The sequence below is a fragment of the Coenobita brevimanus genome, chromosome 19, assembly GCF_032717465.1.
Source record: "Coenobita brevimanus isolate Jiangsu-jjx chromosome 19, ASM3271746v2, whole genome shotgun sequence".
NCBI classification, from domain to species: Eukaryota; Metazoa; Arthropoda; class Malacostraca; order Decapoda; family Coenobitidae; genus Coenobita; species Coenobita brevimanus.
Genome location: NC_136972.1, coordinates 21,496,449 through 21,517,212, shown reverse-complemented (window position 1 = coordinate 21,517,212; position 20,764 = coordinate 21,496,449). Strand labels below are relative to the sequence as shown.

The following is a 20,764-nucleotide window of genomic DNA, read 5'->3' as shown; positions in this document are numbered from 1 at the left end:
GAGGATGACCAGGAGTCTGAAAGGTAGGTGAGAAGATCGCCAGTGGAGAGTCCCTGATGGAACACATACCGACGATCAGAAAGAAGGTTGTGATAAGAGTGATGCTTTAAAATTTTTCTGTTAAGATTAGACTCGAAAACTTTTGCGACACAGGATGTTAAAGGAATTGGACGATGGTTAGAGGATTGGGAATGGTCACCTTTCTTTGGGACTGGTTGAATGAGAACAAACTTCCAGCAAGAAGGAAAGGTACAAGTTGAAAGACAAATGCAAAAGAGTTTACCTAGGCAGGGTGTAAGCACTGGAGCACAGTTCTTGAGGACAGCAGGAGGGACTCCATCAGGCCCATAAGCCTTGTCAGTATTGAGGCCAGTGATGGCAGAAAATACATCAGCTAAAGAAATTTTAATGTCAGCCATGAGGAAGTCGGGGGGGGGGGGAAGTGATGTAGGAACAGCACCGGAATCGTCTAAGGTGGAATTGAAGACGAAAGTCTGAGTGAAGAGATCTGCTTTTTCAGTAGAAGAAATATCTACTGAGCCATCAGGATAAAAAAGAGGAGGGAAGGATGAAGAGGTAAAGTTATTAGAAAGGTTTTTGGCAAGGTACCAGAAGGAGCGGGAAGGATTTGAGTTGGAGAGTTGAGAGCATTTAGTACGGATGAAATTATTTTTACCAGAGCGAGGAACAGACTGCACGATTCCGGGCAGAAACTTACAAAAAAAAATGTGATTCAGGGGTGGGTTGGTTCTGGTACCTTTTATCGTCCCTCTCCCTGTTGCGGACAGCATTAGAACAAGCGTGAATAAACCAAGGCTTTCTTGCATTAGTCAAAGGATATGAGAAAATGTCGTCTTATGGTTGATGATTTGGGGTGTCCTGACCGTGGGGCATCTTCGATGTTCTCCCTGACCTTCTTGAAATCAGCAGCCCACTTCCTTATTGTGGAATAGCAAAGACAGTCCGAACCAAGTGTGTTGACTATGTTTTAATGGATTTCTTTGTGGGTCATACTCTTTTGTGTATGTGTGTGTGTGTGTGTGTGTGTGTGTGTGTGTGTGTGTGTGCGTAGGTACTTGTTCACAGCGCAGGTTTCTTGTCCTTTTTTTTTTCTCTAACCTACCGAGTTTCCAAAGACCTCATCTACATACAAATAAAGACAAAGATTTAAATTCTTGTGTATAATCATAAGACTTTATAGTATATAGTCATACTCAAAAATTGCGGTTACTCCCCTTACTTCTGTGTAAGACTGAGAACTTTCTGAGTGACCCAGGTAATTGTAGTAGCAGTGGAAGTAGTAGTGGTAACTCCGGTCTGTAAAGTCGAGTAGACCCACCAACCGCAGGCAGGCAATCCCCACTACAGGGCCTCTCGTGCAGTGAACCAATGTTCTCTTGCGGTGAACAGCTTCTTGCGATAGTGAGGAACTAGGATGAGTATGTCAGTTTGGTTCCTGAGTGGAAGCCACATTTGCGTCTCCCCACCCAATTAACAGGGGCACAATAGTACGGTCCACATCGGACGGTTATTTGGCTATATGCTTATCATCCAGTGTTATAAACGGTTTCTTGGATTAGAGGAAGCCATTAGGCTTGTCACTGAGTGCAGAATCATCAGAGGTAGAAAAACAGGTAATAAAAGTGATAGGAAAGATGGAAGAAACGGAGAAAGAACACAAAGATGGAGAAAGAAACTGGTAGTCCTACATGGAAGGAGTGAACGATGGTCGGTACCACCTACCATTTCGCCAGGAAATTGTAAAAATAAGGCCATATAACACGCCATTTGACTGAAGGGTTTAAAGTACGAGTACGTAGTACAGTATATAGAGTGTAATCTACCACATGTCTTTTTGGCCTAAAGAATGGAAATGCTAAGTTTGTTCAGTGGAATTTACAAAGGGAACAACAATAGTAACAGCAACATTCAGTCGCATTTTGTTCTATAAAAACAGGAGCATAGGAGTCCGGGGTTAGGCTCCTCGTCACGGCATTTAAGGCAACGGTGACCAGCCTCACTCTTCCCTGAGCAAGCAAGAAATCCCAAACACCCATAACATGGAGCCCTTACAGGCTACATCTGGCTGGAGCACCTTAGCCCACTAAACCATCAGGCGTCATTTGGTTATATGGTAACCACCTACCATAGGAAATGGCTTCCTGGATTACAGATAAGCGTGAGAGAGAGAAAGAGAGAGAGGATGGGCTACCGCATCTACTACCACTTACAAAAGACAAACATAACAATGTTCCTGGCAATCATCCCATGGTAGATTTCGAAGCAGGTTCCTCTTAGCAATGTATTATGTTTATTACGCCATGATATTCACTTTTTATATAGGGTGGTCTGTAAATAATGCTCCACTAGAAACTCACATGGCAGTATGTTACACGTTGCGGGGACGGCTCAATCGACTTGTGTGGGAGTGATTGTGACAGTAGTAAGTAATTGATAAATGATGCATTACTAACCTCACTGACTGGACCGTCCCCGCAACACTCCAAAAATCACCTACCTGGCATAGTGGAAGAAAAGCATTATACGAGTAATCAGTCATATACTACAGTATATATCTAATACACTATAGCACTAACCGTATGTGTGTGTGTGTGTGTATTTTGGGCAGCCGAAACTACACATTCAAATTGCACGAAGATTGGCACAAAAATCGCAAAAAATTCTCTGATTTGAAAAAACTTGGTCTCATCACGATTGAAAAACTTTAACCATATTTAATGAGCGATCACATTTTGACCAAAAAACGCTACTCCCGGTGCCCGGCATAGGATCTCCGCAGAATTTTTTGCTCATATACTATAGGCCTAGCATTAACCGTGTGTCTGTGTGTGTATTTCAGATTTGGGTTCGGACAACTTGGGTTCCATTCCCGAAGTTGCAAATAACATGATCAATTGGTTAGCTGCAAAAAATCCAAGTGACAATATTAGACTAGAACAGCACATAAACGAACCATCATGGACCTTCTATGTCGCCTTGACGCCTGATAGTGACAACGGTACACTAAAACAGCACATAAGTGCAAGAAGCAAGTGCGAGGGGCCGGAAGGGCCCACGAGCACTTGTATATATATATATATATATAAGTAATCACTCTAATATCCGGACGCCCAATAACCGAACATCCCCACTAACCGAACCTTATCGTCCTGGGATCAAACATTCCCAAAATGGTCTGAAAATCCAAAAAAATTAAAAAAAAAATCGATTTTTTGCCGTCCATAATTTGAACTTGCCGCGCACGCCGCGTGAGAGCATTGTTTTGGTTCGTCATTCCTCCGACGTCCGATAGAGCGCCGCTGCATCCTCCCCACTTCCCGCCTGTCTCTCACCGCGACTGGACCTACGCTCTTCGCCATGGCTGCCCACGTGCTCGCTTTTGTGGTGGTGCCGTACTTGCTGCAAGGCCTCCTGCTGCTGTCTGCCCTCCTCTTAGTGTGTGTGATGATGGCCCCGCCTCCTGAGAAAAGGAAGAGAGTGGTGTTGACTCTGGAGAAGAAACGGGAGATATTGGAGAAAGTTGATGCGGGTTGGTCTTCTTCACGCATTCTCTGCGAGTTCAACCTGGCCCGGTCGACTTTGTTCGATATCAAGCATTCCCGACACAAGCTCATGCAGTACACGGCTGACTTCTCGTCGAGAAGCAAATGCAACGTGGAGAGGAAGGTTATGTTTACCCCCAAGTATGCAGAGATCGACCGCTCCACGTTGATTTGGTATCGACAGCAACGTGCAGCTGGTGTGATGGTACGTGGAACGGAGCTGAAGGCTGCTGCTGAGAAGTTTGCAAGGCTTCACGACGCCCTAGACTTCAAGGCATCCGAGGGTTGGCTCTTCGCGTTCAAGTTGCGACATGGCCTTACTAACCGTAAAGCACATGGCGAAGCATTGGACGCTAACGAGGATGGAGTGGACGAGTTTCGGCACAAGGTGAAAGGCTTGATCGACAGGGAGGGCCTCACTCTCGGTCAAGTCTATAACGCTGACGAAACTGGCCTATTCTATCGCTCGGTGCCAACGAACACTCTAGTCGATGAGACGGAGAAGCGTGTACCTGGCCGCAAGCTTTCTAAGGAACGGATATCTGCTTTGTGTTGTGCCAATGCTAACGGCATGCACCGGCTTAAGCCCGTTATTGTTGGCCATGCAAAGCAGCCTCGGTGCCTTCGTGGGGTGATGGATGTCCTTCCTGTCGTATGGTACCATTCTTTGAAAGCATGGTTCACAGCTGTGATTTTCAAAGACTGGTTTCACCGTCACTTCGTCAAGGAGGTCATCCAGTACCAGACGAAGACACTGGGAATTCATCGCGACCAGGTAAAGGCTCTCCTTCTCCTCGACAATGCACCTGCCCACCCGTGCGACAAGGACTTGGTTGCTGAGAATGGCCGTATTAGGTGCATGTTTCTGCCACCTAATACGACTGCTCTCATTCAACCCATGGACCAAGGAGTGATCGTGGCAACAAAGCGCCTGTGCCGTCGGAAGTTCCTGGACGAGGTGATGGTTGTTCTCGAGGACGAGGACGAGCGCAGGGAAGGACATGACACTCGAGGCAAGCGGACTTTGGAAAACCTTCGCCGCTACAACATCAAGTCTGCGCTGTACAACTGGGCTAGTGCATGGAAGGAAGTCCCTGTGAAAACTCTGGAAAATGGTTGGTCTCGTCTGCTTCTTGGAACAGATGTGGAGTACGATTTCCTAGGGTTTGACGTGGATGACTTCCATGCACGGCTACGTACGCACGGCGACGATGTTGATGTGGACGATGTTCGTGAGTGGTTGGACGACGACGAGGGCGATCCTGGGTATCAGACGTCGTCTGATATCGAGATCGTGTCTTCGGTTGCTGGTGTCAGTCCCGAACTTGAAGATTCCAACGACGAAGGCGATGATGATGCGGACTCCTCTCAGCAGGACACTACTCCAGCCATCCCCAAACTGAGCGCACTCCGGGAACATCTAGAGTTCGTCCTAGACTACCTGGAACACCCGGACTGCGACAGGGAGATGGGGCCCTTGGGACTCGTGGAGGAAGTGCGTGCTTTCCGGCAGCACATCATCAATCGCCAGAATCGTCGGTCCTTGCGTCAGTCAACGATTGACAGTTTTTTCAGGCCCGTGACCCCCGCTGTGCCAAGCCCTAGTTCCACTCTGTTGCCTCCCCAAGACAGGCCCTCATGCTCCGAGCCACAGCCCAGCACATCAGCTGCAGTGGAGTCACCGCTCGATGTGAGTTTGCGGCTATCTTCAGAGTCTTCTGTAGTCGGTACGCCATCACCACGACCCACCGATGCACCCCTTGGTCGCCTGCCAGTGATACTCTCGGACTCTGACAGTGAATAAACAGCAAGGACTTCTCCACTAGACCACACAGGAATTTTGAGTGTTGTGCAATGAAAAAAACTGTGTTGTGTTAAGGTTTTCGAAATGAGAGAAAAGACTCAGTAGAAAAGAAATTTAACTTAACTAAGCTTCTTTGTTTTGGCTTTGGAAAATATAAAAAACTTGGGAAAAGTTAATGTGCAACACTAAAATTTAATGGAACATTATTTGGACTAAAGTGAACACTGTGAAGAGAACGGACTTCTGTGTGTTATTGACTAAGTTCAGTGCAAGACTTCAGGAAGAGTGTACTGCAAGTGCTTCAGGAAATCGTTCTTACTGTCAGAGTCAGAGAGGTGGCGGTTATTCATCGAGGTGGCCAGGGACTTGCTGTAAGTAGCCAGAATGTTTCATATTGTACTTTTTTCCATACTATACTTACCAGAATGTGTCATACTGTACTTTTTTCCATACTATACTTACCTCATGCATGTGCAGTAGGAATGTGTTTTTCAGAGTTAGGTTCGGTTAGAGTCCATAAGTACCAGAATGTTTATTAATGTATGAACATACTTCTAAACCCACATCTTATGTTTCTTTTGCATTTATTTCAGTCATTTATGTGCCTTATTGGTGTGATTTGGGTGTTAAATAGGTGCTATGCATGTCCGGAGGGAGTTGTATAGGTGTTTCTCTGAGTTAGGGTCCATAAGTACAAGTCCATAAACTGGGGCCCAATATCCGGACGAAACCAATATCCGAACCTACCAATGGCTCTATTGATCCGGATATTGGAGGGGTTACTTATATATATATATATATATATATATATATATATATATATATATATATATATATATATACTTGTATATACATCTTCATCTTTATTGGCTATCGTTTCGGTACAAACTTTTACCATCATCATAGCCTAAAAAGAAATCAAGGATTGTACATGCAATATTCTTCCTTGCCGTATTATAGTCATAAGTAAAAAAAAAAGTAAATTTGCATTGATTTCTGCATAAAAGCCTTAAGGTGAAAAGTGCAAGCTGAATACTTTGGGGTGAAATTAACCTACGTGAAATAATGAATTTAAAAAATCATTCCAGGTAAAATAATAATTTTTAAAAATTTGAAGTCTGGTCTCATGAGTAAAATTATTATTAAAACAAAGTAAATAAATAGTCACAAGCCGTTACAAAGTGTGGCAAGAATTCACTAACGTATCAAAACTTACGTAATTACTAGTATAAGAATCCTAAAAGTAAAAAGAAAATTTATGCACTAGACGACGTAATAATTAGGATAAAGTATTTCGTAAAAAAAAAAAAAAAAAAGTCCAAGTCATAGATTAAAAAAAACAGTAATTCTGTAGATACCTCATTGTTGCAGATAGTTGGTTTGTCCCTGTATGACAGAAGGGACTCCAATATTAATAGGTCACTGTCTGAGGAGGAACTGGTCAGCATAGAAAAGCTCTCCAGGTGGACATGGGTGGTCGTTTTCGTGAGCATGTTTACGAATAGCTGAGAACGGCGGGCTGTTGATAGGATAGTTTGTTCGAACAGACAGGCCAAAGTGGTCATAGATGCGTGTTTTGAGGCGCCGTTTCGCCATCCCTATATACAAAGCATTACAGCTTATACTGATATACAACGGACGATTTCAACTACTCAGGAATCACATCTTTGAACTTGAAGAATGACTGGATAGTTCAATTGGCCTTGAAAACTACTCTAAGATTTAGTTGTGGATAAAACTAAAGTAGTGAGCTGCCTAAACGTTTACTTAGTGAATAGCTGCCTTTCCCAGGAAAAAAATAATTGGGAAATAAATCACATCTCTAGGTACAGTAGGTGGCTTAAAAGATGGGCATAATAATTTACTCAGTGTTATACTTATATATATATATATATATATATATATATATATATATATATATATATATATATATATATATATATATATATATATATATGAAAAGCTCGTGTAGCAAGTGTTACCACCAAATTTCGTTTGTATTCTACAGGTTGGTGCAAAAGTAGGTTGACATTTACCATTCATTTCAACACAAAAGACACACTTTTAGTTTCGTAAGTGTTCAAAGTGTCCGCCCTCACCATTGACACATTCCTGGAGTCTGTCAGCCACACTTCGACACTCAGTAATGCACAGGTCAAGGTTGGTGTTGATTTCCTGGCAGGCCTCTCTCATGTCAACCTACTTTTGCACCACCCTGTATGCGAATGAAAGGTGTGAATTTTGAGCACAGACCCGTGAATGTTGTTTTCCTGTATACTGACGTCGTGAAAGAATTGGACTGCCTGTTTATCTTGATATCGAGAACAGACAGGAGAGCATGTTATTTTCCTCGGTTTCGGAAGTAAAATCTGTTTTACTATGCTGAGAGTTAAGGTACTCCAAAAACTGCGAAACATGGTCAGCATATATATATATATATATATATATATATAAATCGCCTAGGAAGAGGTATTACATCACATGGGCCATTTAGAATACTCTTATAGGTCAGTATCACTTCAATATAATCTCAGAGCATCGAAATTGCACCCAACTAACCGACTCTTAAATTGGAAACCTGCGAGTTTTGGCCTACAAGGAAGTTGAAAATAACGACAATGGTAAAATTTTCTTATTAGTTCAAATGGCGCTTAAATTTGATAAAATAACGCTTGAAAATAGCTTTGACATAATACCAACTACTTCCTGAACAATGTTGTGTTTCTGTTTTGGCGCAAAGCAAGAAAAATTATATGCAAGCTTTCAACAAATGATCGGTCTTCAATAATGTACTTTACTTTCTTACGCATGATCGAAACAGACCATAATTCAGGAACTTGGTATAATGTCAAAACTATTTTCATTGGGAATTTTTATATTTTAAATGCGATTTGTCTACGGAAAGTATCCATGTCGAAAACTTCAATTTCCCTCTGGCCCAAAACTGGCAAGTGGCCACCTAATATCTTCATTCATATACTTAATCAATTCCAGACACTTTCTCTTTTATCTATGTGCATCTGCCACAAATGTTTCTCTACCACATATTAAATATGGAGGTCCTGGGAATTTCACTAGATGCTACCTCCATCTTTATTGCATCTACGTTAAAACGAACTAACCTAATCTAACCGAAGCAAACGTAAGCTAACCCAATCTAACTTTAAAATAGGTGCGATAACTGAAGGAGCTAGGAGCTGAATAACCCCTCCTCCCTCCTGTTATACCAAGTACTAAAAAGTGCATTTGCAATGGTTGTATACAGAAGGGAAATGGCTTAAAATTGCATAAGCTAAATGGTGAACCTATTAATGTCATTCTCCGTTAAACATAATTCCGACATACTACCATCATCTGCTGCTACCCTGAATGTATTTGTCTGGCCAAAATATTTTAAGAAAATAAAGGCATTAAGTTGTCATCAGCAGCAGTACCAATGGAGATGTTCTTGTTGTTGTGGCCCCAAGCTCCTCTGAACTTCAACCCAGTGGACTGCAGGATGAAGTTAGTTGCCCTTATACTGTAGTCATCCATCCTCCTTTCGGGGGATCAGGAAGGAGTTATGGACGATTGTATGGCCTTGCCTGGTTATATTGTGCCACCACGTGAAAGCTTCCCAGTCCAACACTCTTCTGGTTATCTCCAACATGAAAGTGGTAGCTCAATGAAAAAGGTGTATGCTTGGCCTGATACTAGGCAAGAAAATCACCATCTTCATCATCATCATCATCATCATCATCAGCAGCAGCAGCAGCAGCAACAACAACAACAACAACAACAACAGTAGCTCAGAAGAGGAAGTGTACTAAGCTAGGATACTCAGTCCCCCCAAAAATGGCAAAGGTAACCACTCTCCAACCAACCCTTGAATGCAGACCCATTTGTGGCACATCCAACTGGAACGCCTTAATGTACTACGCCACAAGACGGCCAGATCACACGAAAAATGTTACTAATACGTACATTCTGGAGTAATGCTGCTCCTGATCCGAAGGCCACATTTGCAGCCGACCATCCCTTCTCCTCCATGGTGCCCAGCGTCTCGGCTAAAAGAGAGAGAGAGAGGGATAGAGAGAAAGAGAGAGTTAACTAGTGTATATTTGATTTATATAATGTATACATGCATATAAGTATGTTTATATATGTATATATATATAACTATATATGCATACATATATATATGAGCAGATGGAGAGAACACTTTAAGGAATTGTTGAACATAGAGGATGGAAGTAATGCTAGTATAAGTGGCTGGGGGATGGCTGGGAGAAGGAGGGAAGTGAGAAAACAGGAAGAAATCAGTAGGATAGAAGTTGTGGAAGCAATGAAGAAAGTTAAATCGGGGAAAGCCCCAGGAATTGATGGAGTGTGTGGTGAAATGCTGAAGCATGGGGGAGAGATAGTAGTAGAATGGATGTGGAAGATGTGCAGATTGGCCTGGGAGGAAAGTAGAGTCCCGGAGGATTGGGAGTCAGGTATAATTATTCTCTTGTACAAAGGAAAAGGGGAAAAAGAAGTGTGTGGTAATCATATGGGCATTTGTCTTCTTAGTATAATAGGAAAAGTGTATGGTAGGATACTTATTGACAGAGTTAGAGAAAGAACAGAGAAATTAGTTGGAGAAGAACAGGGAGGCTTTAGGAAGGGAAGAGGTTGTGTAGATCAGATATTCATTCTTAGATCTTTACTGGAAAAGTTTCTAGAGAAGGGAAAGAAGTTGTGTGCGGCTTTCATGGATTTGGAGAAAGCATATGACAGGGTGGATAGACAAGGATTGTGGAAAGTGTTAAGAATATATGGAGTAGATGGGAAGTTGTTGAATGCTGTGAAGAGTATGTACGATGGTGCAAAGGCTGCAGTGCATGTGGATGGTGAACTAAGTGAATTTTTCTCTTTGAAAGTTGGGTTGAAACAGGGATGTGTCATGTCTCCATGGTTGTTCAATCTGTATATGGATGGGGTAATAAAAGAGGTACAAGGTAGGGTAGTGGATGTTGGAGTGGCCCTGGTGAGAAAGGATAGTGTTTGGAAACTCCTTGTACTGTTGTTTGCAGATGATACTGTGTTGTTGAGTGCAGACGAAGGGGAGCTGCAAGGCTTGGTGGATGAGTTTGGAAGAGTGTGTAAGAAACGGAATCTAAAGGTGAATGTAGGGAAGAGTAAAGTGATGGTCTCTGAGAGAGGTGAAGTCAGTGAATGTACAGCGAGGTTGGATGGTGAGGAATTGGAAAATGTGAGTACGTTTAAGTACTTGGGTAGTGTGATGAGTAAGGATGGAGGTTTGGAGGGTGAAGTGCTTGAAAGGGTACAGCAGGGAAGAAGGGTTGCTGGTTCTTTGAAAGCAGTGATAAGAAACAGGGAAGTGAGCATGGAAGTGAAAAAGTTACTACATGACAGTATGGTGATACCAACTCTAACGTATGGAAGTGAAGCTTGGACGTTGTTGGAAGGACACAAGTCAAGAGTGAGAGCAGTGGAAATGAGTTATTTAAGAGGAGCCTGTGGAGTCACATGGAGAGACAGGCTGACGAATGAGGATATAAGGGAGCGTTGTGGTGAGGATGTGGATGTGATAGGAAGCGTTATGAGGAACATACTGAGTGGTTTGGCCATGTGGAGAGGATGGAGGGTGAAAGACTGACGAAGAGAGTGTATGTGAGTGAGGTGGAGGGGGGAAGAGGGAGGGGGAGGCCGAGGATGAGATGGAGGGATGGGGTGGAGAGGTATATGAGAGACGGGGGTGTGAGTTGGGAGCAGGGGAGTGAAATGGCGGGAGACAGGGCGACTTGGAGGCGATTTGTTTGTGGCCACCCCAAACGGGATTCAGGTGTCTGGCAATATATATATATATATATATATATATATATATATATATATATATATATATATATATATATATATATATATATATATATATATATATATATATATACTGTATATATATATTTATATATATATATATGTATATATATATATACTGTATATATATATATATATATATATATATATTGTGTCCCCCGCTGTGGCGGGGGGGACACAATCTGGTCGCACTATGGGGTGGTACTACTACTCTGCGGCCAGGTTGTGTTAGGAAGAATACTGCCACCGTATTCCCTGCGTGTCGTAAAAGGCGACTAAAAGGGGCGGGGTGAGGGGACTAGGGACCCCTTCCTCTGTTTTTTAGTTCCTAAAAAGAGACAGGCCAGAGAAAGGGATGGGGGATGGAGTTATCCCCGTACCCTGAAGATTGGGTCTATGAATGTGCGTGGATGTAATACAATTGAGGCTAAAAGGGAAGAGATTGGAAGAATGTTTGTGAGAAGAAAGTTGGATGTGTTAGCTTTGAGTGAAACGAAGATGAAAGGGAAGGGTGAGTCTATGTTTGGAAGTGTGAATGGAAGATTGTCAGGTGTTGATAGAGGTAGGGCAAGAGAAGGTGTGGCCTTGTTAGTGAGTCCGGAAGTACAGCAGTGTGTGATTGAATGGAAGGAGGTGTCATCGAGACTGATGTGGGTGAAAGCGAAATTTGACTGGGAGTTGTGGGTGTTGTGAGTGCATATGGGCCTGGTAGTGAAAGGGATGAAGAAGAGAGGGAGTCTTTCTGGAATGATGATGAGTGTCTGCAGAGTTTTGGAGCGAATGTGAATGTGGTATTGATGGGAGATCTGAATGCTAGAGTGGGAAATGTAGCAGTTGAAGGTGTAGTTGGTATGCATGGTGTGCCTGGAAGAAATGAAAATGGGGAACGAATGATAGCGATGTTTGTTGAGCGAGAGATGGTGATTGGAAATACGCTGTTTGAGAACAAAGATATTTATAAGTATACATGGGTGAGACAGGAGGGTGGAAGGGTTGTTGATAGAGCTGTGATGGACTATGTGGTTGTGTCTAGGAATGTAATAGGAAGATTGTTGGATGTGAGAGTTCTGAGAGGGGAGGGTGGAGGTATGTCTGACCACTATCTGGTGGAGGGAAAGTTAAGAGTAGGTAAGAGATGGGTGAGAGCTAGGAGAGTTAGGTGTGGCAGGGAGGTTTTGAAAGTAAGTGAGTTGGATAAAAGAGAGAAAAAGATAGAATATCAGGAGAAATTGAAAGATGAGTGGAACGCACTGAAAGATCAGGAAAATGGCAGTGTGGAGGAGGAATGGCAGTTGTTTAAGAGTGCTGTGGTGGGGCATGCAGAAGAGGTGTGTGGTGTGAGACGTGTGGGTGGTGGTGTAAGAAAAGGAAGTGAATGGTGGTGCGAGGAAGTAAGTATGGCTGTGGCCGAGAAGAGACGTGCATATGAAGTGTGGCTGCAGAGGAAGGATGAGATGTCATATGAAAGGTATAAGGAAAAGAGGAAGAGGGCGAGAAGGGCTGTGCGTGATGCTAAAGTGGCAGCAGATGAGAGGTGGGGTAGGCGGCTGACAGATAATTTTCAACAGAATAAGAAAATGTTTTGGATGGAGGTGAAAAGGGTGCGAAAGAGAGAGTCTGGGAAGGAAGAACGAGTAAAAGCAGAGGATGGAAGGATGTTAATTGAGATGGATGCAGTAAGGAGGAGATGGACAGAGTATTTTGAAAGATTGTTAAATGTAGAGGAGGAAAGGGTGGCTGAGATTGTGGCAGATGGAAGGGTGCAAGGAATAAATGTGTTGGGAGAGTTGAATGATTCTTTGATCACGAAGGAGGAAGTGGAGAAGGCAGTAAAGGAGATGAAAACAGGGAAAGCTGCAGGTATGGATGGGTGTGCTGTGGAATGCCTGAAAGGTGGTGGAGTGACCATTGTTGACTGGTTAGTAAGATTGTTGAATGTGTGCTTTGTGAAAGGTATGGTGCCAATTGACTGGACAAGTGCTTGTGTGGTCCCACTGTATAAAGGCAAGGGTGATAAGTATGAATGTACTAGCTTTAGGGGTATAAGTCTGTTGAGTGTTGTAGGTAAGGTTTATGGTAGAGTGTTATTATGAGAGTTAGAGAAGGTACAGAGGGAGTGATTGGTGAAGAGCAGTGTGGCTTTAGGAGAGGGAGGGGATGCGTGGATCAGGTGTTCGCTGTGAGACAAGTGTGTGAAAAGTATTTAGCGAAAGGCAAGGATGTGTTTTGGGCATTCATGGATTTAGGGAAAGCGTATGATAGAATTGATAGGGAGGCTTTGTGGACTGTTTTAAGATTGTATGGACTTGATGGTAGGTTACTAAAAGGGGTGAAAAGTTTTTATGTAAATAGTAGAGCGTGTGTAAGAGTGGGAAATGCTGTGAGTAACTGGTTTCCTGTGAGAGTGGGGCTGCGACAGGGATGTGTGATGTCGCCTTGGTTGTTTAATATTTACATGGATGGTGTTGTAAGGGAGGTGAATGCAAGAGTTTTAGGTGGAGGTCTGAGTCTGGTGAATGTTGATGGTGGAGAGTGGAATCTGAAGCAGCTGCTGTTTGTAGATGATACTGCACTGGTGGCTGATTCAGAGGAGAGATTGAGACAGTTGGTAGAGGAGTTTGGAAGGGTGTGTGAAAGGAGGAAATTGAAAGTAAATGAGAATAAGAGTAAAGTGATGAAGTGTACGAGGTTGGTAGATAGTAGGGGGATGAATATAGCTTTGAATGGCGAGTTGTTTGAGGAGGTAGAGTGTTTTAAATATCTAGGGTCACATGTTGCTGTGGATGGAAGAATAGATGCAGAAGTGAAGTTTAGAATAAATGAAGTAGGAAAGGTGCTGGGAGGAATGAAAAAAGTGTTTAGATGTTGTTCGCTTAGAATGGATGTAAAGAGAAAGTTGTATGAGGGTGTTGTGGTACCGACTGCGTTATATGGGGCTGAAACTTGGAATATGGGTGTAGCAGAGAGGAAAAGTTCGAATGTAATGGAGATGAGGTGTCTGAGGAGTATGTATGGAGTGACGCGTATGGATCGAGTGCGAAATGATGAAGTGCGAAGGAGAACTGGAGTTGTTCGGGAGATGACTGGTAGAGCTGAGCAGAGGGTGTTGCGATGGTTTGGGCATATGGAGAGAATGGATAATAAGCGATTGGTGAAAAAGATAACTAGATCTGATGTTAGAGGTGTAAGGCTGAGAGGAAGACCACGAATAGGATGGATGAACAGTGTGAAGAGACCGTTGGATGCGAGAGGGATGTCTGTTGAGTAAGGAAGAGTGGCTGTGCGTGACAGAAATAAATGGAGAGAAATTGTGAATGAATAAGTGATGACGCAGCCATGAGGGGATATTCTCCCACTTTTAGTCTGATCAGCTAGTCAGGTCAGGTGCGGGTAAGGGGATGGGTCTGTTATGATGTGGCAGGGGTAAACCAGCTCTGCTGTCGAGCCCTGCTGCGGATGTCACTGATTGCATTGCACAGTTGACCCTTGTGCGGTGTGGTGCGGTGAGGATCTGTCCGTTCTTACCTTGGGGCTAAGATGCGAATGAATGTGTTTGAATGGATGAGTAAATTGGGAGTGTGTCATCCTGTCTTGGCTACCTCCCTTTCCTTGGGGGAAGCAGCCTAGGTATATATATATATATATATATATATATATATATATATATATATATAGCCAACGGCCATGCCACGTTGAGTACACCGCTTCCCGTCCGATCAGCGAAGTTAAACAACGTTGGGTCTGGTTAGTACTTGGATGGGTGACCGCCTGGGAACACCAGATGCTGTTGGCATAACGTTCTCCCTACGTGTCAAGTGGGGTTGGTGGAGGATTAGTGCCCCTCCCTGTAAAACAATTAACTCTAAGCCCTTGGCCACCCCGTTAGGGATACATGGCGTCTGGCAATGAATGAAATGAATATATATATATATATATATATATATATATACAAAAATATATAAATACGAAAGTATATATATATATATATATATATATATATATATATATATATAATGTATATATATAAATATATTTCTCTGTCTCTCTCTCTCTCTCTCTCTCTCTCTCTCTGTCTCTATACATACGTATATAAATACATGTACATACATATATACCGTATATACATAGTTATTCATATAAATATATACATATAAATACTTATATCCATACATATTTATATCTATAAATGCCTCTCTCTCCTCTCTCTCTCTCTCTCTCTCTCTCTAATATGTATGTACACTCATGATCACTAATTTCTGCTTAGGGGTGCCCCCTTCCTACCCCTATATACCCAGGGAAGAAGCGAGAGGGGAAAGAAACGAGCTCCACTCCCCTCTGCCCCAGCTTCTAACCCTCCCTCATATCTCTACCGCTCCCAACGCTCCACTGGTCATTCTTAACTGGCATCTCAAGCTAACCTCATACATTACTCTCATAGTCACATTACTAATACACAAACAAAACACTAAGATATGTAAAAAGTATATAATTTAACTTTGAACACGCTGCAGCAAGAAATTAATGCATTATAACGTTGACAGTAAAACAAACACGTTAACAACGGCCATTCCAGGCCTCATGCTTTGGGTGCTTGCGTGCGTGCGTGTCTGTGCCTCCGTGTTTAGGTGTGTCTATGTCTGTGTTTTTCGGTGTGTGTGTGTGTGGGGGGGGGTGTTTGCAAAGTACTGCACCCAACATAGGAGGCCTGAAGTGGCCGTTGTTAAATTTTTGTTTTACTGTTAACATCATATTACATTAATTTCTTGCTGCAGCGTGCTGAGACTTATATACCTTTAACATATCCTAGTGTTCTATGTGGGACCAAGAGTTTTGAGCATGAAATCAGCTTGAGATGTAACTGCCAGATAAGAATGACTGGTGGGGTGGGAGGATGGGTAGGGGTATGCGGGAGGGTCGGGAGCTAGGGTAGTGGAGGGTGGAGCTCGTTTCGTCCCCCCCCTCCCTCTCCTATTCCCTGGGTAAGTGGGTATACAGGGGAAGGAAGGGGGCAACCCCCGGGCAGATATTAGTGATCGCGAGTGTACATATACATATAAATATACATATGTACATATATATATTTATATGTATGCATATATTTTTATAAATGTATATATGTATATATATAGATATATTGCATATATACAATGTGTATATTTACATATACAAGTATATTTTTAAATATATACACAGTATACTTGTATATATATATATATATATATATATATATATATATATATATATATATATATATATATATATATATATATATATATATATATATATATATAAACGTTATTAAACATAGTGAACCCAACAACTTAAATAGTGATAGACAATATGGTTTTAGCCACGAAAGATCCACCATTGACATTCTCAATATCCTTACTCATACCATCCATCAAACAATTGACCATCATGGAGAAAATCATGCAGTAACCCTTGATATTTCTAAAGCTTACGACAGAGTGCGGCACCGTTCCCTGCTGTCCAAACTCCCTTGCTATGGACTGACATCTTTTGTTCCTCTGCTTTCCTCATATCCCAGTGACAGAAAAAATAAAAGTAGATGATGTATATTCGAATTTCCACTCAATTAACGCCCGCGTGCCACAAGCATCAGTTCTGGCGCCAACCCTGTTCCTGGTTAATGTTAATGATCTCTTATCTTTCACCCACAAGCCCATCCATTCATATGCATTTGACTCAACACTTCCCAGTTCATTCACAATCAAGCAACCATTTTCAAAGTACAGGCATCTCCATAAATCAAGACTTACAGTACCTACAATCAATGAATGGGGACAAAACAACCTTGTCTCAATGCTTGGAAAACCAAATATATACAATTTGCTAATAGACAGATATTGCCATATTCATATATTACCTTCAGTACTACTAATATTCCCATCTCCAAAAGTATTGAAATTCTCGGTGTCCCACTTAACAATGCCCTCAGCTGGACCTCTCATGTCAGTTCGCTCGTTAAAACCGTCTCAAAGAAACTTGGATTATTGTACGGAGTCCGTAACTTCCTCACTGACGAGCAGTTAGCTATAATTCATAAGAGTCATGTGCGCTCTCACCTTAAATATTGCACACCCTTGTGCAACAGATGTGGATAAAACAACTAGACTAAACTCAAAGCTGTTGGAATTAATAACCCCGCTATTATAATTATACTACCTCTCCTACAAGTAAGAAGGAATGTTGCCTCCCTTGCATTATTTTACAGATATTTTTATGGCAAATGCTCGGACAAAGTTTCGTCCACTGTGCCACCTCTCCATACCTTCCCTCGTGCTACACGGGCATCTGGTAGTGCTCAGTACTGGAATGTCACACAACTATATTGCCGAACTACTGGCTATCAGAATTCTTTTATTCCCCGAACTACATCTCTCTGGAACTCACTTCCCCGGAGTTGTTTCCTCCCAAACTTCAACCTACAGCTGTTCAAGTCCAACTGTTACAGATATTTTATGGATAGAGGAAGGCAACAATCTGGTGCATGGATTATTTTCTTCATTTATTTTTTTCTTCCTCTATTCTGTTATATCTATCTATCTATCTATCTATCTATATATGTAATATATATGTGGTAGGACTCCATATTATAATTGCAAATCATAATAAATAGATAGATAGATAGATGAATAGATAGATAGACAGCCCTCTGCGAGCCTGGGAAAAGGAAATGAGGTTTGCAAGTTACACTGAGGAAAACTGACGACAGCGGCCAGTAAGGAGATGATGCAGTTAGCTGTCAGCAGTCCTCTCGTGAACAAAGACCTAGTCCATCCACGAGGAACACACGTGACACACCCCTGCTACACCAGAATTTAGGAAAGAGAGCTCAGAGGGAGATTAGCCACAGAACAGGCAAGAGAGAAGGAGACAGGCCTCAGAGGAAACAGGTCACGGGGAGAAGGGCTTGGCAATTTGAGAGAGAGAGAGATAGATAGCGAGACAGGGAGGTAGCTACCCGGGACTTATACTTCGTTCCGTGTGAGAGACTTGTTAATATTTCCAAGACAAATAAAAATAGTCCCATACTATTCTTTACCTCTCCTGTCACTACATGACAAATGGGAAGCTACTACAAGATATAAAAGCCGCTCGACCACAAGTCTAAAATATATATATATAACTCAACTACAACTCAACCACAAAAGAACCACAAGGTATTTTATGACATAAAGTCATTTATGATATTTGGTAGCAGCGAACGTATACGAACCTCGTCTACGAATCAACATTAAATTCCTACAAAATATCAAGATTGAAAACAAAAAGAATAACTCTCACAACCTACAACGTCAGCTCCTGACACTTCTCTCCAACCAGCCCCCTCCGTCTCCCAGATCATCATGCTGATGCAGAGGTCAAGAGATCACACGACGCCTCGCAAGTAGTTTAACAAAATATTGATACGATCTTGCAATTTCTACGACGGACCAGCGAATCTACGGACATCGTCTCCCATTTAAAAGCAAATTTCTACAAAAGCAACCGAGACTCTACAAGATTAGCTTCAGTCTACAGTGAATCCCGACAAAATACAGCCTACAATGCAAATAGTCTACAAGTCTACAAAACAACTCTATAATCTTCACGTAACTTCAAGCAGCAACAAGAAGAATATAAAACAAAGCAAGTAAAGAAGAGGAAAAAGGAGCACAAATACCTCGAGGAAGAACAACAAAACAAACGAAGAGTGAGACACGACTCATAACCACCAGACCTCACCCTCCTCTCTCTGCTACATCCACCCAACCCCCAACGCTTACGCAGGAGTGCAGAGGTCAAGACACGCAGCAAAACACCAAGTCCATATTCACAACTCGTCTTACTCACCCGTCTTCACTCAAGTTACTCATCGCTACTCATTCACTCACCACAGCTACCAGTGTGGGAAGCCGACGTTACCATGTGCTGAGACGACAACACGTTAATCAACCAGCGAAGGACAACGCTATCACCACGTGCAACACCACTCACACCATTTCCTCCACGGTAAAAATTAGTGAGTTACATAGTTACTTCATTTATACAATACACAGAGATAGACAATAAGCTTCTGCACAAACATATAAAACGTGCTGTATAGTTACAGCTTAAATACACATACTTACTTCAGTTATCTGCATAACTCAAACACTAAATAATCACCAACAATAATTATTTTACACTGTATATATTCATTCATTTATTATAACATTTATTTACTACCAACGAGTGTTACCATTTATACCTACATAAAATACGTGTTTCATACATACAACTATACATTATTACATCTACAAAGCAATAAAGAAAATATACCATCACAGTTACTCAGTGAGCGATTAAAAGAACTGTATTAAACATTTATTAATTAAAGCTACCTAGTGGAAACATATAAATTAAGTTAGAAGGTAAACTAAAAAAAAAAAAAAAAAAAAAAGGCCAACACAAATGCCGTTAGCAAGAGTGAACATCTTCAACACAATCGTGAAGACAATGATTTCCACACAGTGCTGACACACATATTACTCAAGATAGGTACAGGTGAACAACAAGTCAGTGTGTATAGTTAATACTGTATATAGTGTATATATTTTTTATATAAAATAACAAAATATGGGACTATATAATATCATTTTCAGTAATACCTGTGCAATATAAACTAAACTTTAAAAAAGTATCCCAAGGAAATTAGCCAGTATTTATGCAACCATGAACAACATGGGAAAAGCGTACACAAGCGAAGAAAAACAAACTATAGAAAATCAATACATACAAAAAAGAAAGAAAGAAAGAAAGAAAAAGTAAGAAAGAAATAAGAGAAATAGAGTAAGATCACATAACAAACAAATGAAAATAAGTGTAAGTGTTACTACATATGTCAAAATACCACATAAACTACAAACAAAAAAGCAAATTGTTGTCTCCACAAACAAGTGGCATGGCACATCATCACTATCATCGACCGCAGCATATGTTAGGACTGCATTTATTACAATTATGTAACTCCAAATTATAATTATGTAACGACAAACGATTACATTATGTTACACTTGTTACAATTATGTAACTACAAACAATATGTACCAATTTATGTGAGAGTTGCATTAACAAGATGTAACTTTTATGTAACCTTAACTACAATTATGTAACTACAAACAATACTACAAACAATATGTATCATTTCTGTGACAGTTGCATTAACAAGATGTAACTTTTATGTAACTTTAACTACAATAATGTAACTACAAACGATATGTAACAATTATGTAACGACAAACGATTGCATTATGTTACACTTTGCCAATTAACAGTTGCATTAACAAGATGTAACTTTTATGTAACTTTAACTACAATTATAAGGCCAAGACACTTATGTAATAGTTGCATTAACAAAATGTAACTACAATTATAAGGCCAACACAATTATGCATTAACACAATATTTTGTAACAATTCATAAAATGTTACAATTATGTAGTACCACAATATTAGTACAATATTATAAGTCATACAATTATAGCACAATTCTG

The 20,764-nt window shown here is 41.4% G+C and overlaps 1 protein-coding gene and 1 non-coding gene across 2 annotated transcripts in view; one reads left to right on the top strand and one right to left on the bottom strand.

Annotated features, from left to right (window-relative positions):
* Nucleotides 1–20,764, bottom strand: part of LOC145391625 (nicotinamide phosphoribosyltransferase-like) — a 385,561-nt gene that overhangs the window by 40,585 nt on the left and 324,212 nt on the right. Inside the window, exon 10 of the mRNA XM_080266164.1 lies at nucleotides 9,331–9,413. Coding sequence (XP_080122290.1) covers nucleotides 9,331–9,413 — 83 coding nt within the window. The remainder of the gene's footprint in view (nucleotides 1–9,330; nucleotides 9,414–20,764) is intronic.
* LOC145391762 (5S ribosomal RNA) lies at nucleotides 14,901–15,019 on the top strand. Its single transcript, XR_013895892.1, has one exon. It is a non-coding gene; the product is annotated as a 5S ribosomal RNA (ribosomal RNA).